General features: G+C 55.1%; 2 protein-coding genes across 3 annotated transcripts; one reads left to right on the forward strand and one right to left on the reverse strand.

Annotated features, from left to right (window-relative positions):
• Positions 1-861: 861 nt before the first annotated feature.
• DDB1 (damage specific DNA binding protein 1) lies at positions 862-12,745 on the reverse strand. Its single transcript, XM_002191820.7, has 27 exons — positions 12,565-12,745; positions 11,789-11,937; positions 11,569-11,685; positions 10,493-10,714; positions 9,189-9,303; positions 8,993-9,090; positions 8,142-8,300; positions 7,698-7,781; positions 7,433-7,549; positions 7,001-7,103; positions 6,830-6,905; positions 6,642-6,750; positions 6,244-6,422; positions 6,000-6,163; positions 5,812-5,919; positions 5,393-5,600; positions 5,203-5,298; positions 4,920-5,031; positions 4,355-4,478; positions 3,953-4,117; positions 3,513-3,607; positions 3,218-3,388; positions 2,648-2,757; positions 2,311-2,480; positions 2,099-2,201; positions 1,754-1,877; positions 862-1,467 (listed from the first exon to the last, which is right to left on the reverse strand). The coding sequence occupies exons 1-27, from the start codon at positions 12,623-12,625 to the stop codon at positions 1,384-1,386; spliced, it is 3,423 nt and encodes a 1,140-aa protein (XP_002191856.1). The 5' UTR covers positions 12,626-12,745; the 3' UTR covers positions 862-1,383.
• Positions 12,746-12,756: 11 nt separating this feature from the next.
• TKFC (triokinase and FMN cyclase) lies at positions 12,757-17,021 on the forward strand. Of its 2 annotated transcripts, none has more exons than XM_002195800.7 (18): positions 12,757-12,896; positions 13,460-13,502; positions 13,584-13,773; positions 13,845-13,955; positions 14,039-14,220; positions 14,291-14,369; positions 14,468-14,557; positions 14,670-14,704; positions 14,801-14,885; positions 14,960-15,049; positions 15,133-15,249; positions 15,419-15,538; positions 15,622-15,759; positions 16,018-16,124; positions 16,208-16,311; positions 16,389-16,422; positions 16,530-16,619; positions 16,707-17,021. In XM_002195800.7, exons 2-18 carry the CDS (start codon positions 13,497-13,499, stop codon positions 16,875-16,877), a joined length of 1,749 nt encoding a protein of 582 aa, XP_002195836.5. In that variant the 5' UTR covers positions 12,757-12,896; positions 13,460-13,496; the 3' UTR covers positions 16,878-17,021. The 2 variants fall into 2 exon arrangements, with proteins under 2 accessions (XP_002195836.5, XP_012429523.5); XM_012574069.5 differs by having other exon boundaries at positions 12,762-12,896; positions 13,433-13,502.
• Positions 17,022-17,393: the final 372 nt, after the last annotated feature.

Here is a 17,393-nt window from a genome sequence, read left to right on the forward strand (position 1 = left end):
CACAGCCCCCCTCCAAATGAAAACCACGGTATTGGGGGAGGGGGGGGGTCCTGCCAGTTTTTTAGGAACCCAATGCAGCCATGAGAAGCTCCTGTCCTAAGGGAATGTGATTACAAATCCCTGGGAGGCAGCTCCAGTGGCAGTGGATAAACAATGATCCAGCCCTAGCCAGCAGCAGTTTTATCCCAGAAAAAGCAGGGTGCCAACATTGCATTGGCACCACCACCCCCAGTTTTGGTGGGAAAAGGAGAGCGCTTCCAGGATCCAGGCTGTGGCGCTCCCTGGGCCTCCCACAATTTGGGAACAGGCTGCTCCAGGCAGGTAAACAGAGCCCGAGGTAACAAGAGCAGCAGCACAGAGTCCAAGGTCACTGCCTGCTCCCCCAGCTCTCAGAAGAGATGTCCAAATATAGCCTTGTCCCTGTGGTCTCCTCTGAAATATGGGATGGAAGCAGGACCCAGGGATGATTCCAGCACGAGCTGTCTCTGGGAGGGAAGGATTTGGGAAAAACCTGCATGGAATGGGACTTGGGGGGCACTTAACCAGGGGCTACAGGGGAGATCCAGGATGGGGAGAACATGGAAAGATCCAGGATAACCCCCAAATTCCATGAGAGATGTGAAGGAGGTGGGAGACCATGAGAACTATTAATAAGCAGCCAGAGGCTGGAAAATCCAGCTTTCCCAAAAAATTCCATTACAATCTGCCTCTCAAGGCACTCACAGTGACACTGGCAACCAGGCAAGGAACTAAAATTTCTTACAAATCCAAGAAAAGCCAGAAAAATGCATATGGAAAACAGGTGTCCCTAAGATCTCAGAGCCTCGGACACGGGTATCATCATTCCTCAGGACACAGGTATTTCCTCTTGGACTACTTTATTTGGTAAAACTCAGAAATCAGCAACAGCTTAAACTTCCCAGAACTTCCCTCCCTGAGCAAGGCATGGATCCTATGGTGAGAGAGTTATTCTGCTCGGCTCCAGCCTTGGCTGCTCCTAGAGCTTTGATTCCTCTCCCAAAAAACCACAAGGAATCAAAAAAAAAAAACCAAAAAAACCCCAACAAAACAGGATCAAAAGCAAAACCAAAAGCCAAAAAAAGTAACAAAATACCTAAGGACACCAGGGAAAAGGGAATCGAGGCGAGGGCATCAAATCCCAGTGGATCACCCAAGGAAAGGGACAGTTCTGGGCCCAGCCAATTCCGTAGAATCCATGAATCCCAGCAGGAGATGACTGACACCTCCCCAAATTCCTAACAATCTGCTTGCCCTGTGAGATTCCATCCCCCTCTGGCCGCTGCTGGCAGTGTTGGGCACAGCTGGGGAAGGATTCCCTTGCTCCATGTGGAGGGTAGGGGTAGGGAACAATCCCGAGTCCTGCTAATGGATCCTGGTGAGCTCCTCTACGATCTTTATCAGGTCATCCACGGTGGCTTCCCTCTTCATCCCGCTTCCATCGTCAATCTGCACAGGGAGAAAAAGGCATTGGAGACATCGGCAGGTGCCAAAAAACATTCCCAGATCATTCAGGAAGGTGTGGATTTACACTTCCCAGAGAGGCTGTGGCTTCCCCATATCTGGAAGTGCTCCAGGCCAAGTTGAACAAGGCTTGGAGCAACTTGGTCTAGTGGGAGGTGCCTTTAATTCCCTTCCAACCCAAACCATTCCATAACTACAATTCCATGGTTTACTGAGCGTGGATTGCTGAGCAAGATCCTTGAAAGATCCAAGGCCACATTCCCAAGCTCACCTGCAGGTTTGCCACCACTTCCTGCATCTTGGGCCTGCTGATGTCCAGGAAACTCTCAATCAAGTCTCCATCGATGAATCCTGTGGCTGGTTCTGTCTTCCGTTCGGTGTGGAACGATCTCCAGGTGCCACTGTCAAGGAGTCAAATCCACGGGGAATAACACCAGCCCTGGGCAGGGTTAATGGTGGGATGGCAGTGCTGGGTTAATGCTTGAACTCTGTGGTCTCAGAGAAATTTCCCATCTTTAATTCCATGTTTGCTCAGGGCAATGGAAACCCACTCCCACCCTCTCCAGCTGGTAAACTCAACCCAGCACAAGCTCCTGGCTGGAATGCTAAAGGATATAAGGAATGCTCAATCTTCCCCACGCTCTTGATGACTTTGTTGAGCCTGTTCTGCATGTCCAGGAGCAGGTTGTACCAGCTTTCCGACAGGGATGTCACCAGACCTGCACAGGAATAACGGTCATGGGAATGTGGCAGGGGGTGGAGCTGGATGAGCTTTCCAACCCAAACCACTCCAGGATTCTGCAGGGAATCCTCAGCCCTGCTCCTTACCGATCATTCCATTGACAGTGCCGAAGAGCACGGATCCCTGGGTGGGCGTGGAAGTCTCTCCCAAGTTCTGCATGACCAGGGATCCGTGGCAGAAGACATTGACGAACTCTCCCAGGTGGGATAATCCCACTTCCTGCAGGTGCTGCCGCTCCTCATCCGTTGTGGCCGCGCTAGAATCCCAAAAACTGCTCAGTCCTGGATGGGGGCACTCTAAAACTTCCCTTGCTCCCAAAAGCTGGGAATGATTCTTCAGTTTTCCTGAAGGTTCATCCCATCATCCCATCCCTCCCAGCACGTGCTGCCCCATCCCACTCCCAATCCATCCCAACCAGTTTACCTGTCCTTCTGGCACACGAACAGATTGAAAGCGTTCTCTGCTCCCAAGAAATTATCATCATCCAGGATCTCCACGGCACTCATCCAGTTTGGATTGAAATCCCGGGCAATCTGGAAGGAGCCAAGAAGGGACACGCTGTGTCCAGGTGGCCTGGCCTGCATCCTCATCCCACCCAACACCAATATTCAGGAGCAAGGTGGGATCCAGCATGTCCCTCTCTGCTCCAGGAAGCAGCTGAGCAGGAAAGGCACTTCTGGAGATGGTTCTAGTCCAAGTGGCACTTGGATAACATCCTGGGAAAGTGCGGAGCAGCCTGTGCCAAAGCCACTCCAGCAATTTAAACCTCCATTCCAAGTGGACATCAGGCATCCCAGATGGCATCTCCCACCCACCAGGCACCAGCTGCTCTTCCCACAGCCAGTTCCCTAGAAACTGAGGGATCCATCCCTCCAGAAACCACAGGGATCCATGTCAAACCTTATCCAATCAAGCCAAACTCCTTTTATCCCCTCCAACACCATTCCCTGTGCCCAGAGCGGTCAGAATTGATTCCTGGCACCGCTTCCATACCTCCTCAAAATTCCCTTCCATGGGTTTGTAGGCCAGGAGCAGCACGGAGCGCATGAGGTCTCCCACCAGGATGAAATCCCCCTTGGTTTTCAGGTACAGGGCCATGATGTTGTTGTAGTGGTTGCACTCCGTGCGCAATTCCTTCTCCGCTGTCCACTCGTATAGGCGGACCTGTGGGATGGGACACGGATTGGGATTCTCCACATGGGAGCTGGGATATGGTCCGCAACAGACACCTGGCTGACATCCAGATCCACAAGTACACTCCTAAAAAAAATGTCAGAGCCTTGCCTACCGTGCTGTTGATGCTGGCTAACAGCTTCCCGTTGAATTCCACCATGGAATACACAGCTCCCTTGACCTCCTTCTCAGCCAGGCTCTGCAGCTTCCCTGGAATAAAGCCAGGCATTACTTGGATTGTTTATCCAAAGAGTAGGAAGTCAAAGGGGTTCAGCTGAGCTGGCCTGAATTTTGCTTCCTAAAAAAACTGCCTCTGATGGGGACAAGCAACATGGAAAGCAAATCTCAGAATCCAGGGCTGGTGAGGGATTCTTGGGTTTCTCTAGGAGACAGGGGGAAAGGGAACACAGCACATACAGACCCCAACAACAGATTCCTTGGGAAAAACTGCCTGCTCCCGTGACACAAGCTCTCTGGGGTTTGAGGAGCTCATTCATCCCTGATCTCCCACCAAGAAAAGCTGGATTTTTCCAGGTGACAACACCATGTTCTTACCATCGGAGTAGTGGAAGACGACGATCCGGCCCTGCTTGGGCTCCGCTTCCTCAGGATACACCATGGCAGTGCCCACAATGAAGTAGGTGTTGGGATCCTTTCCCAGCTTGCAGGAGACCAGGCTGAGGGCATACTCATTTTGCAGGAATTGGTGAGCATGGAGCACTGGGAAAAAAAAAATAAGTGGGAAAGGTAGGAACAATTGGGATCCCAAAGTCCTTAAACTGAAAGCTTAAGACACACCCTAGAGATTCCCTCCCCTATTCCCCACCACCTTGTGCCATCAAAAATTGGTATTCCCTAAAGCTTATGGCTGATGTTTCTCCAGGAAAATGCTTTGGCTGAAGCTCCCCTGGGCTTCTCCAGGATGGGAAAATCTGGATTTTGGGATGGGACAGGTACCTTCAAAAGTGTGCTGGTCTATGATTAACAGGTTGTGCACTTCCACCTCCTCTCCGAAGGATGTCTCGTGCGGAGCTGTGCTGCTGGAAAACAGCTTGCTGGTGCTCACACTGCTGGACAAGGCCTGGAAAACAGGAAAATCTGTCACATCCCAGTGCTACCTGGGATATCTGCACAGCCTCAGGTAGCCAGTGAGTGGGAAAAGGGATGGGAGAACAGCTGGAGGAAAGAATAAGTAAAGCCCTGCTCCTGCAGGACTGAGTGATGGTGTTAATCTGAGTTTACACAGAGCTGCGGCTTCCAGAGCTGAATCCTTGGGAAAAGGAAAACCTTGGAGACTACACAGAAGCCTGTATGGGATATGGAAGAAGCAGCACCCAAAAATAAAGGAGATCAGGTGGTACAGTGGCTGTATCACCCCCTTGGAGAGATCCCACCATCCCATTCTTCCGCAGCTAAGGAACAGGACTGGATTCACAGCTTTGGAAATGAGGATCATCAAGGAAAACCTGGATCAGGAATTCTGATCCCCACAGCATAGGGGTGACCCAGCCTGGGATCTCACCTGGGTGCTGGCACTGGGTCTGAGTGCTGTGGTGCCCCCACTGGCATCCTGTACCTCGATCCGGCTGGAGAGCACCCCGAAACACTGGGATACCTCTTGGTAGCAGATTTTCCTGTGGGATCAACAGAGCCGTGTCAGTGGGAGAGCCAGGAAAGGCCATTCCAAAAGCTCTGGAAGTAACAAGAGCTGTCTGTTTGCTCCTGGGATGGTAACATTACCCCAACCCTTATCCTGTGTAGCAGAGCACCCTGATCCCAGGAATCTTCATCCCAGGAATCCTCACCTGGGTGACTCATAGAGGGGAACAGTGCGGATGTGCAGCTTCTGGATCTCATCAATGGTGCCAATGGTCAGGGTGCTGTTGTTGGCCAAGGCCAAACTTGTGGGGAAAAAATAATGGAAAACTGGGTGAAACAGCAAGTACCTCCCTCTCCTCCATATCCCTTAGGATCAGGAACTCGTGGCAGGCTCACCTGTCGGGATATCCATCGGAATTGAGGGGGCACATGTAGTTGACCTCCTTGAGGTTGACGTTGGAGAAGACCAGCTTGTGGTTGCTGCTGTAGATGACGGTGGGGCGGTCGGAGCAGGCAAACACGTTGGTGGTGGACAAGGAGCGGAATGTCCTCAACACTGTGGGCTGTGTGCCCAGGGTCACCTTCTTCCTGTCACTCAGCAAGCCTGGATTCGAAGGGAAAAGGGATTGGGATATGCCACAGCACCTCAGGGAAAAAAAGATTGCGGGTAAGCGCACCCCTGATTTAAGAATCTATCTCCTTCCTCCAGTGTGCTGGAGAAATCCCCCAGCCCACAGCCAATCCCACCTGAGCATGAGGCTGAGAAAGCAAGGGGGATCTTTCCCAAAAAACTGGAAAGGAAGGGAAAAGGTCACCTGTCTCAAGGCTGAGGCCGAAGTAGAAGAGAGCTCCATCCCCAAGGGCACACAGGAGGTAGTGGCTGCTCTCAAAGGTTGTCATCAGGATGGAGCGAGGGATAATCTCTGTGGGAAGAAGGGAAAGGGGTGGATGAGGTCACTCAGGACATGGACAGTGACCACTGCCACTCTTGGGAGGCTCCTACCTCCTCCCAGCATCTCCTTGTGCAGCAGCTCGAAGGACGGGAGCTTCAGGATGCGGGCAGAGATGTCAGTCCAGAGCCCGATGGCACAGAGCGGGGACATCCCGTTGGAGTCTCCCAGGGGGGTGATGTCCAGGCAGGCCACCTCGTGCTCCATCTCCGTGCAACTGGGAGGAAGAAGGGAGGACAGGTGTCCACCTGGATCCCAAATCCCAGCATCCCAAGAGCCCTCAGGATGTGGGCTCACCTGATCTGCCGGAGCTCCTGGGGCCGGATTTCCAGGTAGTACAAGGCTCTTCCCACGGCCACCACCACCTGGTTGCTGTTGCAGGAAGCAACGCTGATGTTCTTCCCATTGGGCTCTTTCCACTCGCTCACCAGGGATTTGGGCTCTTGGCTGACCAGTCGCACCGATGCAGACGTGATCTGGGAAGAGAGACAGGAAAAATCATGGAAAACAGTGTTTCCAAGGTAGATGGCACAAGAAAGAACCTCCTTCTTTCCATATCCCTTAGAAACATGAACCCAGGATCCTGTTTGCTGAGCCCATCAGCTCAGGGAAGCACTCCAACTTCTACTCTGGATATGTCACGATCCATATGGCACCAGGAGACCATATCCATGTTTTCCTCACGCTGGATTTACCTGGATCAGCTGCTGATGCGCCACGTTGCCACAGAAGAACGTCTGCTGGTCATCCACAAATCCTGTGAGCTCTGTTTCTTCCACTTCCTCTCCGTTCAACATCAGCACCCTGAGCAGGGAAGGGAATTCCCATTAATTCCTGCTCCAACATGAGGCTGAGAGCCTGGATCGGCTCATCCCACCTTTACCTGGTCTGGCCAACAAATGACAGCACCAAGGTGTTGTCCGTCTCCCGGTGTGGATCCGACCTCAATGGCCACAATCCTGCAACAAGGAGGCCACAGTTCCTCACAATTCCACATCTCAACTTCATCTGTGCCCACCATGCCACCCCTCAGGCTGTGGAACACCTCCCACACCTTTAATTCCCGGCAGGTCGATGCTGGCATGCTCATGGATCCCGATGCCATTCCGGATGATCCGCAGCGATCCCTCTTTGAAGGCCCCAGAGCAGGTGACCAGCTGGAGGAAAAGCAGATGGGCGTTACCAGCTGTGGCTGGGAAGCTCTCCCACTCTGCTCTGGGAGGTCCCATTTCTCATGAAAATGGGGAAGCCATTCTTAAATCATGGAATCCTGGAATGGTTTGGGTTGGAAGGGACCTGAAAGATCCACCAAGGCCAAGCTGGACAGGGTTTAGAGCAACCTGGTCTAGTGGAAAGTGTCCCTGCCCATGGAATGAGATGATCCTTTAGGTCCCTCCCAACCCAAACCATTCTGGGATTCTATGATTTTATAGACGCACTCAGCCAAAAATTCCCAGCAGTGAGGAGGGAAAAGCAGGAATGTTACCTGGCCTTGGCCTTGCCTCTCCAGGTCCACCACGCACATGTCCACGATGGGCCCGAGGTTGGTGAAGGTCTCCATAGCCACCACGTAGGATCCCTGCTCGTTGCTGTCCACGTTGAGCTGGGAATAAATACTGGAATCAATTTTTGTCTTTCCAGAGGCAGGACAGGGAAGGGGCAGGCAAGGAGACAGGAAAATGTATCCACACTTCCAGGTTTTGATGGAAATTGAGTCCTGTGGGAACACGCAACCAGGAGCTGCCACATACCTTCACGAGCTGGGAATCTCCAAGCCTGGAGCCAACAAACACCACTCCGTTATCCAGGTAGGTCAGGCACTCGGCAATGGATGTCTGGGAAATGGGAAGAGGCAGGTGACCCACCAGTAGCATGGAAAGGTCCTGGCACACACACACACCTTCCACCACTAAATTGTTATCCAACAGAAAAACCCTGGGCATGGAAGGGGATATAATCCCTTTGCAGACCCCACAGACTCCAAGCTCCTCCCAGTACAAGTACCAGGAGAAAAAAATTGGAAGGAGGTGAACGTTTGAGTGCCCACAGGGAATTTTCCAAACAGTTCAGGGCTGTGACAAATGCAAAGCATCAACACCTCCAGCTCCCAAAATTCCCACTCATTCCTGAACGGAGCCTTTCCAGACTTGGGAGAATCCCAGGCAAGTGCCAGGGATGGCCCAGGCGATTCCTACCTCTCCCAGCAGCTCCACACGCAGATCCTTCAGGGTGACAGTGCCATCCATCTGCTCCTCCTTCTCCAGCAGCAGCATGAAGAGCCGCCCTTCCATGTCTCCCAGCAAATACCGCGATCCGTTGGGATCCACGCGGTTGTGGCACACGATGGTGCTTTGCTGCAGGGAAAGCAGGGAATTCTCAGATTCCGCTGGAACAACCCCAAACTGGTCCCTAAAAGGTCTGTGTGGGTGATGTGGTCCCAGTTCCAGTATCCCACCCATTCCAGAGCTCCAGGAGCGAACTGAGACCTTCAGGCACCAATATTCCCATTTCTTCCCCCAAGATTTCTAGCCTGTGCTTATTTCCATCTTAAAAGGACCTTTGGATGGCAATTCCAGCCCTCTTTCAGCTTGGAGCAGGACCTCAACCATGCCACTGGAGCTTCCTCCTCCAATTAAATGTGGGAAGTGGCCTGTTATTCCCACAAAACCCACAAGTCCAATTGCTGTCCCAAAATCTTTCAGCCTTTTCTCCTCTGAACAAGTCTCCAAGGGGCTCATCCATGTTTTCCACTGCCTGAAATGAAACCAGGCTCTGCCCTGGAACGTGCCCAGACCATGCACTAATTCCTAATTAATCCCATTCCCTGGGGCCCAAACAAAATTCCAAGAGCTCTACAGAAAGAGGAGGCACACAGGGATCATGGATGTCCCTCGGTCCCCAGGAACAGTGACCAGAAAGCCAAAGCTCAAGAAGTCCAAGTAAGTGGCACTGTTAGCCCACACCTGGGACAACAGGGGCTTGAATTCCTGGCTGGAAGGCCTGGAATAGGAGAGATTTTTTAGGATGCAGTCCTGGATCCCCTCACCTTGATGATGGGAGGAGCGATAGCCAGATATTTATCCCCATTGTGGTAGGTGATGGATTCCTGCCCGATGATAATGGCGCCTCCGAAGGGCTCCGGCACTGCAGGACGCACAACAAACATGAGACAACCTGCCTGGAAAAAAGGAGCCATCCAGCCTGGAAAAACATGGGAAGATCTTTTACAAAAAAGGCCCAACCTGCGATGACCATGGAGGCTTCGGCCTCCACATTTTCCTGCTTCCAAGGGCCTTTGTTGAATTCCTTCTCCCGCAGGGACACCTCGTATGTCTTCACGTGGCGGCCCTGGGGGTCCTGGAAGAGAAGCAAAAGTGGATGAGATTCCAGAAGTGGGGAGATTCCACCTCACCTCCTGCAAAAACATCATTCCAGGGAGCCTCTGAGGCTTCCCACCTCCTCATCCTCCCCCACATCCACATGCCACCATTCTCCCAGATTTTTCCATATATAATTTCCCCCTGAGGAAATCCCTGTGCTGGAAAACACTGAGAAGTATTTTTCCATTGTTTTACAACTGATATTCTGGAATCTGTGTTCCTCTGACAACCTGTGAACAAGGGGCATAATGGAGTATCACCCCCTCCTCCAGCTCTTGCAAACATTCAGGAATTCAGGGGCTTTTATCATATTTCCCTGTAGTTTCAGAACTTCCCAAAAATTATCCCAGCCGCTGCAATCCTATTCAGACCAGTCCTGGGATAATGGGTAATAAATTGAGAAAGAATCGAGGAAACAGCTTGGAAACATTCTCCTCTCCATAGGCAGGGATTGCAACAATCCAGAGGTTTATGATTCAGAACTGACACCCTGCTCCTGCTCCAAGGGTTCAAGTTGTTTTGACATGGATCGTGGAACCCTAAAGTTGGAAAAGCACTTTTCCAACTGTTCCCCCAAACTCCAGGTATGTGATGACAAAGTGGTTTCCTCCCTTCAGGAAGTTTGGGGGGATCCAGCAGTGCCCAAACAAGGAATAATGGAGCATGGGATTTCAGCTGAGCTCGGGATAGCCTGGAATTTAACAAAGGAAAGCTAATCCCTTGCTCAGTCAGAACAGCAAAGGCTCTTTGGATCAAAACAGCATCCAGAGAAGACCTGGAATGCTCCCTCCATAAGGAGCCAGGTGATGGGAGAGGTTATGAATCCTCTTTACACACCTGGAATCACCTCCCAAAAATACCAAGCAGGCCACTGCCTTGTTTTTTAAGGAAAGGCTCAAGTCTCGCTATGGGAAACAATTGGTTGTGGATCTTGCTGGAGAGATCCCTAACAAGGAAAATTCCCATCCAAGGCAGAGCTGCCCAAGAATCCTGTGGGAAAGTGTGGGAAAGCATTGCTTCCTCCCTCCCAGAGTTGGAAAAAGGCAGTATGGAAGAACAAGGACCTGGAGGAACTGGAATCATCCCTCATTCTGCCTTCCAAAAAGCCTTTGAAAAACCTTGGGAGCCCTTGGCTCCACCTGGGCTATCCATGGATAAGCAGGCACCTGGTAGACGAAGCAGATGGTGGGAGCTTGGCAGCCGTAAAGGAATTTCACGTCGATGACCTGGAGCTCTTCCAGGCGGATGTTGAAGGCCTTTAATTCCTTGTTATCCCGATCCAGGGGGATGACCTTGAAGAGGCCATCATAGAGCCGCAGCCCGATCATCCGGCACTCAGGATCGATGATGCCGATGATCCCGGTCTCCGAGGGGCGCCCGATGCGATCCTGAGGGAGAATTCCAGAGAGAGAGGAAAGAAAAAAGTGATTAGTGCCAGGACAATATTCCTGAAAAACAGGACCAGGAGTAAGTAAGTAAGCCCTTAGGTGAGGAATGGCTCCTTGCACACTTCCCAACAGGCTTGAGAATTCCAGCTGGGAAGCCACCAAGCCTAAGAAGGAGATGCCTTTCCAACTGCCCCACCTGGCAGAGCTCCCACACAAATTCCCACAGGACTCATTTTCCAGGTAAAATTCAGCCTTACAATGAGTTTAGGCTTTAATTTTTCTTAAATTTGTTATTCCACAAGGTCTCCCAAGAATATATTGAATCCACATGGACACAAATTGAAGCATCCTGGTCTAGTGGAGGGTGTCCATGGCAAGAGGTGGAATGAGATGATCTATAAGTTCTGTCCATCCCACACCATTCCAGGATTCCATGTGCTGATTTAGATGAGATATTGGGAAGAAATCCTTCTCTGTGAGGGTAATGAGGCCCTGGGATGGATTTCCCTGAGAAATGGTGGCTGCCCCATCCCTGGAAGTGTTCAGGCCAGGATGGATGGGTCTTGGAGCAACCAAGGATAGCACAAGGTGTCCCTGCCCATAGAAGGGAACTGGATGAGCTTTAATGTCTCTTTTCCAACCCGAACCAGAATTTCCAACCCATTCCCAGAATTCCATGAATCGTTCCAGAGACCAAGACTAACTCTGGAAACATCCTGTGACCCATCCCAAATCCAGCAGCCGGCAAGGAACCACCAACAGAACAACAGAAGTCCAACACCCTGCTGCACCAGGAAGGCAAAACCATCCCTAGGGAAGGGAATTCCCATCCCAGGTGCTGCACTCCCTCTCACCTGCACGTTTCCATGGGCCCGGGTGATGATGTCGATGCTATCCCCGTTCTGCTTGTATTCCAGGATGCAGGCGTTGTACTTGGCCGTCAGGATGAACAGCAAATCCTTGCTCTCCCCCTGCCCGAAAAAAACCCGGTCAATGCAAAATTCCAGGGGTGGACGTTCCCATGCCACCCCGCCCAGGTGGGCACAGCTGCATCCCTGCTCTGCCAGCACCCACCTTGGGGCGGAAGAGCTCCATGACGGCGGTTTTTCCATACATTCCCACTTCCTTGACGGGCCGGAGCCCCTCGGCTGTCACGACGTAAATCTCCAGCCGGGTGTTTTTGGCAATCAGTAGGTTCAGGTCCTCCGCAGAGGTGAAATGTCCTGGGAAAAGAGGGAAGGAATCCCAGAGGAGGGATCAGCTGGCACCTCGGGGTGCCAGGCTGCACTTCCACAGCCTCCCTGGAGCATCCCAAAATCCCAGCAGCTTCCTTCCACGGTGCTAAACGCTCTCAGCAAGTGCTTTCCCTCAGCCTGCCCTCCTTGTTTTTCTGCAGAAATGCTCTTCCCACTGTCTTTCTTCAAGAATCCTCATTCCTGGAGTCTCTTCCCACCATGCCCAGCACTCCCAGGGCTCTTGGGGCTCCCGTAGCTTCCCCAAGTCCCACTTCTTCTCACTCCTGTTATGGATTTCAGGAGCACTTCGATCCTTCCTTTACCCTAAAATCCCTCAGTATCCCCAAACCCTCCGGTACCCCAAAACCCCGCGGTAAACCAAAACCCCGGTACCCCCAAACCCACTCGTACTCCAAAACACACTCGTGAACTCCAAAACCCTCCCGGTACTCCCGATCCCTTCTCTGTGCCCCAAAACCCCCCCGGGGACCCCCAGCTCCCCCCGGCACCTCCATCCCCCCGTGCCCGCCGTACCCCCAGCCCCCCGGTACCCCACAATCGCCCTCCCACGCTCCCCTAAACACGGCGCTCCCGTCACCGCCCGCCCCGCGGTACCGGTGACGCAGCCATTGACGGCCGTCGGCTTCTGCGCCGTCACCACGTAGTTGTAGGACATGCTGGGGGCACCGGGAGGTCCCGGGGGGGGCGCGGGGGAAACCGGGGGGGAACGGAGAGCGCGGCCTCTCCGCCGCCGCCGCCGCCACTTCCGGGAAGTGGGCACGCAGGGCCGCTCTGGCCCGCCGGGAGGCCATGGGGAGCAGACGAGAGAAGCCGCTCTAGCCGCCTGGGAGGACCGCGAAGAGCAGACGAGAGGAGGCGCTCCAGCGCGCTGGGAGGACCGTGAGGAGCAGCTGGGAAGGGCGGCTGGAGGACCCCGCTGAGGGCAGGTGTGGAGGGGGATGCGCGGGGGGTGTCCCCCAAAAGCCGCGGGACCCGCGCTGATCCCACTCTGATCCCACGCCGTGTCCCGAAGGGCGGGCCCCACATGGGACGGTGCAGCTCTGTGCCCCCCGAAACCTGGGGTAGGGGTCCCCGCTGTGAGGGGGGAGTGTGGATCCAGCCAGGGCCTGCACTGAGAGGAGATCCCTGAACGTGGGAGTCCCCCCGTCACAAAAAACAAAGGGGTCTCTGCTTGGGGGTGGTCCCATCCTGATTTCCCACCTCAAAAGGTGGTCCCTCTTTGAGGGGAGAGCCGTCACTGTTTTCTCTCATCCCAAAAAGGGGTCTCTGTTTAGCGATTATCCCATCCTGGCGCTTCATCCCAAAAGGAGCTCCCTGCCTGAGGAGGTGTCCCCGTCTGGGGACAACTCCAATGCCAGCCCCATTCCCACCAGACACTCCCCATAGCATCACCATCACACCAGACACCATCCCATCCCGCCCCCTTCCCAGCCCCCACGCTCCGGACCGCTGTCCATTTCAGACTGGACCTTGCCCTCTTTCCGGACAGATTCCATCTTCGGATCCGAGTGCTGCACTCCGCTCCCATGGAGGTGAGCCCGGAGCAGGTTGGCATTCCTGTGGGGTTGGCATTCCTCCTTTTCCCATGCCACTGCTCCCCATTTTCCCCACAGGTCCCCAAAAAACTGGTGACAACGGTTTCCGGCTGTGCCGATGACGCTCTGGCCGGGCTGGTGGCCTGCAATTCTGGGCTCCAGCTGCTCCAGGGACACCGGGTGGTCCTTCGGCATGACCTGCAGGCCATCCGTGGCCGCGTGGCCCTGCTGTCCGGGGGGGGCTCCGGCCACGAGCCCGCCCACGCAGGTGAGACCCCCGTGTCCCACCTGTACCCCCCACCCACGGACACGGTGACGAGCCCCCTTCCCTCTCCACAGGCTACGTGGGGAAGGGAATGCTGACCGGAGTGGTGGCCGGAGCCATGTTCGCATCCCCGTCCGTGGGCAGTATCCTGGCGGCCATCCGGGCCGTGGCACAGGCCGGAGCAGGTTGGGAACACACCGAGCTGGAATTTTGGGGTTCCTCCCTCCAGTGCTGGATCATTCCTGTTGTCTCTACATCCATCCTGCAGCCGGGATCCTCCTGATCGTGATGAACTACACCGGGGACCGGCTGAATTTCGGGATGGCCCTGGAGCGGGCGCAGGCTGAGGGGGCTGACGTGCGCATGGTGGTGGTGGGCGACGACTGTGCCTTCGCCACGCCAGGGAAAGCCGGGCGCCGCGGGATCTGTGGCACCATCCTCCTCCACAAGGTTCTTCTGGGACCCTTCATGGGGATTTGGGGGATTCCGGGGGGTCGCTCACTCGCTCTGCCTGGGACAGGTGGCGGGAGCTCTGGCCGAGGCGGGAGCGAGCTTGGATGAGATTGAGAAGAAGGTGACGGCGGCTGCCAAAGTCATGGGTGCGTTGTGTCATCCCATGGGAGTGCTGTCCTGTGTCCCTCAGCCCCTGAATCCCAAAAATCCCTCCAGTTTTAACAGAACATTCCCACCTGCACAGGTACCCTGGGTCTCAGCCTGTCTCCCTGCAGCATCCCAGGATCCAAGCTCTCGTTCCAGCTGGCTGAGGACGAGATGGAGCTGGGGCTGGGTGAGGAGCGGCCCCTTGGTGTCCCTCTGGGGTCCCTGGAGGGTCCGAATGTCCCTGCCCCCCCAGGCAGGCGTCACCAGGGCTGGGATGTGACACGGCCCCATCTCCGTAGGGATCCACGGCGAGGCTGGAGTGCGCAGGATGAAAGTGAGAAGGAAATTCTGCTGCTTCCTCCCCATTCCCAGATCCCCTTATTCCCAGACCTCCCCACTCTGCTCTTCCCTTCCTCCGTGTCCCCTCCAGATGCTGCCGGCAGATAAGGCTGTGGAGACGATGCTGAAGCACATGACGGATCCATCTAATGCTTCCCACCTGTCCCTGACCCCTGGTGAGCTTACCAGGACCCTCTATACTCCTCCTAATCCCCTGGATCCCAGTCTCATCCTGCTCCCCATCCTGCAGGATCCTCTGTGCTGCTCGTGGTGAACAACCTGGGTGGATTGTCCTGCCTGGAGCTGGGAATTGTGGCTGGAGCTGCTGTGCGCTGCCTGGGTGAGTGCAGAGGGGAGCTTGGGATCCCAGTCCCTGGCTCCAGCCGCTCTGGAATGACCCGGTCTCCATCCCAAATCCCGCAGAGAACAGAGGGATCCGCATCACCCGGGCCATGGTGGGAACCTTCATGACATCGATGGAAATGGCTGGAGTCTCCCTCACCATCATGCTGGTGGATGAGGAGCTGGTCAATTTGATTGGTGAGTTCCTGGTGGGAATGTGACCTGGGATTGGGGCACAGAGGTTTCCACATACTGAGTGATGGGACACAAGGTCAGGGGATGTCTGGGCATGGAATTCCTGGCTGCTGGGTGCGCCAGTGAGGATCCAATGGGATCCTGAGCCACCGCACACCTCTGGCTTCTCCAGATGCCAAGACCATGGCCGTGGCGTGGCCCAACATTCTCGCGGGACCGGCAACCACCCGGAGGGAGGAGGTGCCAGCACCGATAGAGGCACCCAGGAAGCTGCAGGATGATACTGGAATTGGTACAGGGCTCCCGTCCCTTGTCACACCCCTCCGTGCCTCAGTTTCCCTCCGGGATGTGCAGGGATGCATCTCCTCTCCGCAGGGCCCAGCACGGCACGGGTGGAGCGGGTCCTGCAGCGGGTGTGCAGCACCTTGCTGGATATGCGGGATAAGCTCAACGAGCTGGATCGGGGAGCAGGTGACGGAGACTGCGGCCACACCCACGCCCAGGCGGCCCAAGGTGGGTGTGGAGACCGTTATCCAGGGAATTGTGGGGAATGCTACCCCAATGGCACCTCCCAGGAGCAGGGAGTTCCCCAGGTCATCCCTTCTTGGAAGTAAGGAAACCTAGGGTGTCCCTTCCTATAATTGTATCCTGGAATGTCTCTGCATCTGGTGGCAGTTTCCCTATGGAATTGAGGGCTATCCCTACTGATCCCCACGAGGGACAGGGGACTGCAGGGCCACCCCCATCCTGTTGTCTCTTCTATTCCCACAGCCATCCAAGAATGGATGCGGTCCCGGCCACCTCCGTCTGCCCCTGCCCAGCTGCTCTCTGCCCTGGCTGATGTGGTGCTGGAGCAGATGGGAGGTTCCTCTGGAGTGGTGAGTGGGAATGGGAATGGAAATGGGAATGGGGGAACACACCTGGCCGTGTTTCCAGCACGGGATTGATGGTACTCCCAAAGCTCTACGGGCTCTTCCTGACGGCGGCTGCCCGGAGCCTGCATGGCCACAACGGTTCCCCGGCGTGGGCTGACGCCATGGACGCCGGGATTGAGGCCATGCAGAGGTCAGTGCCGGGGATGTGGAATCCCTGTGCCCCCTGGGAATCCCAGTCCCCCCTGAATTTCCCTGCGTCCCGCACAGGTACGGAGGAGCCGCGCCAGGAGACCGGACAATGGTGAGTGCTGGCAGAGCCCAGGAGCCAGGAAGGCTTCCCAGGAGGATGTCAGGGAGTTCCCACCTGGCCTCAGCCCTGGCTCCCAGACTAATTCCTATTTTTTGCAGCTGGATTCGCTGTTTGCAGCCGCACAGGCTCTGCGTTCCCTGCGCAATCCCGGTGCCGACCCGCTCCAAGTGCTGGCGGCAGCTGTCCAGGTATGGAGAGCTGGGAGCTGGGATGGTGGGAAAATTGGATGGGAATCCCTGCTGTTACCCTGGAAAACACCCTGCTTTCCCTGGCAGAGCGCGGAGGCGGCGGCGGAGGCCACCAGGCACATGGAGGCTGGGGCAGGCAGAGCCAGCTATGTCCATTCATCCCAGCTGGGGCAGCCTGATCCCGGCGCTGTGGCAGTGGCAGCAGTGCTGGGAGCGGTGCTGCAGGGGCTGCGGGAGCCCCTGGGCACCCGCCAGTAATAACAGGGATGCGTATCCCCAAAAATCTGTGTCCCCTTGTAGTGATAGAGACATGTATCCCAATAAACCCTTGTGTCCCAATAACCCCCTCTATTCCTTCAAGGATGTCTTTCCCAATAAATGTTAGGACATGGCCCCCAGTAACCCTCTGTGTCCCCCATGCTAGCTTGGAGGGGTGGGATGGTGGAATCTGGGGGTGTGAAGGTGCCCTTCATTGCTCCAGGCTGGGAAGGAAGATGGGAACAGGGATCCTGTGACTGGGGGAGGAAGGAAACCCAACGTGTGGAGGGGAAACCACAGAGCTCACATGGCTCTGGGCACGGGGTCTGGGGGTGATTCTGGGAAAGTGGCAAAGGAGAAGTGGGGACAGGGCAGAGTATGATCCCAAATCCTGTGGGGTGACCACGGGGAGCTGTCCCATGTCTCCAGGGAGCCAGCAAGGACAAGCCCTTGGAAGGGACAGCTTGGCTTAGCAAGGGCCTACTCCCAAGCTCCCACCTCTCCCACTCCAGCTCC

The sequence above is a fragment of the Taeniopygia guttata genome, chromosome 5 (assembly GCF_048771995.1).
Source record: "Taeniopygia guttata chromosome 5, bTaeGut7.mat, whole genome shotgun sequence".
Lineage (NCBI taxonomy): Eukaryota > Metazoa > Chordata > Aves > Passeriformes > Estrildidae > Taeniopygia > Taeniopygia guttata.

Coding starts and splice junctions, on each gene's coding strand:
- DDB1 (XM_002191820.7), bottom strand. CDS start 12,625: ATGTCCTACAACTACGTGGTGACGGCGCAGAAGCCGACGGCCGTCAAT. Junction 2,758..3,217: donor TGGAAGGGAATTTTGAGGAG/GTATGGAAGCGG, acceptor GGCTCCTTCCAG/ATTGCCCGGGATTTCAATCC. Junction 1,878..2,098: donor GGGAAGATTGAGCATTCCTT/ATATCCTTTAGC, acceptor TGACAGTGGCAC/CTGGAGATCGTTCCACACCG.
- TKFC (XM_002195800.7), top strand. Junction 15,760..16,017: donor CCACGCCCAGGCGGCCCAAG/GTGGGTGTGGAG, acceptor CTATTCCCACAG/CCATCCAAGAATGGATGCGG. Junction 16,312..16,388: donor GGGATTGAGGCCATGCAGAG/GTCAGTGCCGGG, acceptor CGTCCCGCACAG/GTACGGAGGAGCCGCGCCAG.